This window comes from Rhagoletis zephyria, unplaced genomic scaffold (assembly GCF_001687245.7).
Source record: "Rhagoletis zephyria isolate East Lansing unplaced genomic scaffold, Rhagoletis_zephyria_1.1 Rzeph_scaffold_03201, whole genome shotgun sequence".
NCBI lineage: Eukaryota > Metazoa > Arthropoda > Insecta > Diptera > Tephritidae > Rhagoletis > Rhagoletis zephyria.
Window position 1 is genome coordinate 59,279 of NW_016160284.1, and position 3,216 is coordinate 62,494.

General features: G+C 40.0%; 1 protein-coding gene across 1 annotated transcript in view; it reads left to right on the forward strand.

The window, feature by feature from the left end:
• The window catches only part of Rsbp15 (Radial spoke binding protein 15), a 4,978-nt gene extending 3,520 nt beyond the window's left edge, over positions 1-1,458 (forward strand). Inside the window, exon 4 of the mRNA XM_017623462.1 lies at positions 1,445-1,458. Coding sequence (XP_017478951.1) covers positions 1,445-1,458 — 14 coding nt within the window. The remainder of the gene's footprint in view (positions 1-1,444) is intronic.
• Positions 1,459-3,216: the final 1,758 nt, after the last annotated feature.

The following is a 3,216-nucleotide window of genomic DNA, read 5'->3' on the forward strand; positions in this document are numbered from 1 at the left end:
TTTTTAGGCGTTTTTTTGTCATCTTGATTTTTCGAATATTCAGTAAACCGGATTTTTACAACCGAATAAACCGTGTTTTCACCCAGTGTTTTAATAAACTAGAATCTAAAAATTTTAAATATTTATTGAAAATTTAACTTAGAATTTTTTATAATTTTAATTCAAATACTGCAAAATTTCCAAAGGCAGAAAATAACTTCAAAAATAAAATGATAACCGAACTGAAGAAGTGTGATGATGAGATGTGGTGATCTCCGAAATAGCCATCACTTCTGCCATTTTTAACCGACTTCACAAAAGGAGAAGGTTATCAATTCGTCGGAATATTTTTTTTTTTTTGTGTATGTTACCGCATAACTTTGGACCATTCTTGATTCTCGGTGAATGTCTATTTACAATATTCTATATATATATTTATGTATGTAAAGTTGGTCTGGTTCAGCAATTAGCGTGACAAAGGGCTGTTGTTTTAGCGATCGAATCTTGTAAAAGCTATACCTATGTATTTTTAGCAGTTATATTGTAGTTGATATGATTTCCGACTAAAAGTATTACTGCATTGAAAATATTTAAAATATAGCCGGTTTATCAGGATTTTCCTTAATTTCGAAATCGGGCACCGGGTTTTTCAAATTGCTATTTTTCGAATAACTCGAAAACCGGCTTACGAAAAAAGACGAATAAATAATCGAACACGGTTGCAATGAGTCCGCCATCAAGATACAGGTATAGATTCGAATTGGTGCATAAAATGCGTAAGATGAAGACGTTACGAATCCAAGACTTTAAATCAGAGGTGGGCAGCTTCAACAGAGAATTTTTGTAGTGTGCGTGCAATTGATGTCACTGTGTGCTGTTCGCAGTCGTGCGGACAGGCGCCACCCAGGGCTGCTTTAAATTAATTCAAAGAAATTAAGTATTGTTGAGAGCTGCGTACTACAATTCCGAAGGTTCGATCTCCGACTCGCGCAATTGTCAATAACTTTTTATCTTTTCTTATTTTTTTATTTTAATTTTTAATGTCTTTTTTTGGTTAATTTTATTTCATATTTTTTATTTTATAAGTGGTTCATTAAAATTTTGGGAGCTTAATTGTATTTAAAAAGTTCGCAACTACCTATAACTATATAGAAAAAAAGTAGTAATCAAATGAGTTAAACAAAATGAAATAAAAATTCTACTGGACTCGAACCCACTGACATCCTACCAGTTGCTGACGGGAGTACACACACACACACGAAGAGCGAGGTCCACGTTTGAGTAAATGGTTTGAAGTTCTGCAGCTCTTAGTCATTCCAACAAACTGATAGCACTCTTCCGATCCTCAATTTTTATATTGCACCAGGCACGAAAGTGCAGGTATTCTTCTGAAAAATTTCCTTCTAATTTTGCAGAAAAAGCCAGTTGTAATGCTTTCGTGTTTTCTTCGACTTCAACCATATAGATTTTAAAGGTTAAGTATCGCAGTTTCGAGTTTACGCGGATTTACTTTGGGTCGTGCGTGTTTTGTCACCATCAGTGTATTTTTTACCATATTGGCCGCCATAGGTACGGGCCTATTCGGCCTTAGGTCAAATCCGCCACTGTACATACATACGGTAAATAATATACCCCACAATTCAACCTTGACTTTTTGTCAAAACTTTTGCGCCTAAAACTAGTTGAACATAACCAGGACAGAAAAAAGTATTTACAGCTCTAGCAAATATAACACTGAAGATTGAGTGGAATTACTAGAATCAAACTAAGTAATCGGAAGTCACTTATGGTTACATTCACAAGCGTATCTGCGGTAAAGACGTATACCCCACCCGCCTTCACTCATATGCAGATACTGGGGCAGCGCTGTAGCCAACCAGCTCAATCAATTGAATAAAATTGTCAGCATATAAACGTATGTAGTAAGTAACACCAGATTACATATATACTCTGTGCATTGAATGTAGCGAACAAAAATCTTTAACTTTCAGCGGGCGTCACAGATTGTGGCTTTTTTGCGCTGATAAAAGGGCACCTTAAAGCAAGCAGATGACACCGAGAGACGCGGCAGCTGCAGTGAAGATGGCCAATGTGATTGCGAGTGCGGACTCGTGATGGCCAAGTGCAATTGCTGCACTCGGCAGTGTTGGGGCAGAGTTATTGTTAAGTGTTGTAACCTTTACACTACGAGTGTGCCACATGCTGAGCGCAATATCAAGCTGAGCGCTGGCCAACCAACAACGCTACTGAATAAAATTTATAAACAAAAGGTGCACAGCGCGAACTGGGATTCATGATACGGCTTTTGTTTTCATTCCACATATACATATTTACATATTCCTGCAATATTCTTCCTGGCTAAAGTACTCATCGCGGGCTAGCTACTCGGGGAGTGAGAGGAATATTTGCTCATACACACCCAGCAAGCATAAGAAATTTGGCAGATTCACGCGAACTGCAGCCAACAGATTCATGAATTAACCAGAAGGGATTGAGTAATTAAAGAAACACGCCGTTTTATTTCGCTGTGGTCATTGCTCAAGCCAGCGATGAGCTCAAATAAGAGAAGATAACAGACACAACAACAGTGACAACAAAATCAGTAGGCAAATTGTTCGTTTCGGGTGGCATTTCAATTGCAATTTACCAAGAATGACACCTACACACATTTCCAACAGCAGCCCATGCAGCGACCACCTTCATTGCACTTGCATATATTCATACATACATACATACATGCATAGCACGTTGAAAGCAACAACGATGCAAGNGTCAAATCGGCAGGCCGCCATCGAGCATACTTCGCATGCGGATTCGGAGCATTCTGAGCGCGGCGGGCCGAATTAATTCATTCATTCATGACTTGGTTCCGTTGAAACACTAAACCAGTGGCAACATGCAGTGGCAGCAGTTAGCGGGGCGAATCAAGGGGCGGGTGCTGGCGACTGCTTGACGATGCAAATCAACAGCCAATAAGCAACGTACGGCTTCCTCTACTTCGTTCCGTATCTGTGCGCCCGACATTGCTCTAGCAAAGCGAGTGTGTGGGTTGCATGATATGTGCCCGCGTTGCATGCAACATTAGCTGTCCGTTACTAATGAATCATTTTATTGTGTTGTTGCTGATGGGATACGACTTCTGCCGCAGCGGATTATGGCTACTGTTTTCTTCAGTGCGCTTGAGGATCACTGCGGGGTACCGGGGTACCGGAGGGACGCACGCGAGTATTTTTCGCG